At 54.7% G+C, this 1,371-nt stretch overlaps 1 protein-coding gene across 1 annotated transcript in view; it reads right to left on the reverse strand.

Moving 5' to 3' along the window:
• Nucleotides 1-1,047: 1,047 nt before the first annotated feature.
• SLC24A3 (solute carrier family 24 member 3) overlaps nt 1,048-1,371 on the reverse strand; it is a 530,173-nt gene continuing 529,849 nt past the window's right edge. The window contains exon 16 of the mRNA XM_006163634.2: nt 1,048-1,330. Within this exon, the coding sequence (XP_006163696.1) occupies nt 1,181-1,330 (150 nt within the window). The 3' untranslated portion in view covers nt 1,048-1,180. The remainder of the gene's footprint in view (nt 1,331-1,371) is intronic.

Below are 1,371 nucleotides of genomic sequence, written 5' to 3' on the forward strand. Positions count from 1 at the left end.
TTGCCCAAGGTCCAGTGTACTCGATACCAAGTGGCAAATTGGGACTTAACTGACGACGTCTGTGCAAAGTGCGCTTCTCTCCATTTTCCAAGAAACCAGTGTCTGTAACTCCTGCATGAAAAGCAGTGGTGGCCTCTGGGTCACTCCCTGTCACCCCAAACACCAAGCAACAAGAGCGCATGTCAGAGACGCACAAGTTGGGGAAGCTTCTGTCGCTGACTGCCTGGTGCCTCGCGGATGGATAGTTTAATCAAGGCCCCCTCGTCAAAGGCCTCAGGCAGGCTAGAACTATTGCTTGAAAAACTAGAAAGAACCTAGTGAGAAAGAGATGGTGGTAATGGACATGAGGAAAGCGGTCTTCTTCGTCTAAAAGCTTGCGCCCCACCCCCCCTTAGGTAATGCCCACAGGACTTGAAGGAGGCGTCCTTGGGTATAAAAGGTCATGCATTTGCTCCTGGCGGCCTCGCCCAGAGGTTCCTCTAATAAGCACTAAACCCATGCATACGCCAGCGTGCTCGGTTCAATCCCAGAAGACACGCAGTATAACCTTTGGCTCATCGACTAATCCAGAGCCCAGTGAAAGAAGGCGCAAGAGAGCTCTTGATCTCTGGAAGAAAAGGAATAAAAGGGGGAGCTCCCCCCGATAATAAAATACCCCCCCAAACCCAGTAACCTAGGAATCACCTCCAAACAAAACAAAGTCCCCAAATCTCCCTGTGCGGACCCTCTCCTCTCTATGTCTTCAACAGTCTCAGGTCATAAATTAGGTTAGTTTTCCATCAAATAACTTAAAAAAGGAGGAGGGATTGTAGTAAGTTTTGCCTGGCTTGGGCCAGTTAGCAGCCAGTTTTTCTAGACTCAGTCAGTGAGTCAAAAATGGAGCTTGAAAATTCACGTGGATGTTGGACGTCTTCACATGGAAGAGGGAGGAAGGGGTGGATGGGTGAGAGGGGCTGGGTGGGAGGTGGGGGAGCGAGGGAAGGGGTAGGGAGTGCCGGGCCCACCAGGACAGGAGTGGCAGGCGGGGGTGGGGGGTGCGGGGCCCACCAGGACAGGAGTGGCAGCCTGTGGACAGCCGGGAGAGGCGAACGCCATGGCCCCTGGGGCCCGTGTGACTCGGGTGCGGCCGGGCCTGGTATTGCACAGAGAAGGAACGGAGCCTCTGCGGGTGGCCCAGCGGTCAGTGGTTCCCGCACATGGGCAAGTTCACGAAGGTGAACACGTTGAACTCCGTCATGATGGAGAAGCAGAGGAACACGCCGTACAGGAACAGGCAGCCGCAGCCCAGCTTCTTGTCCAGCTGCCACTTGTTCAGATGAACGCCGAACACCTGCAACACAGACCAGGTCAGAGGCACTGGCACCAGGCGGC

Source organism: Tupaia chinensis, unplaced genomic scaffold (assembly GCF_000334495.1).
Source record: "Tupaia chinensis unplaced genomic scaffold, TupChi_1.0 Scaffold142716_1, whole genome shotgun sequence".
Taxonomy (NCBI): domain Eukaryota; kingdom Metazoa; phylum Chordata; class Mammalia; order Scandentia; family Tupaiidae; genus Tupaia; species Tupaia belangeri.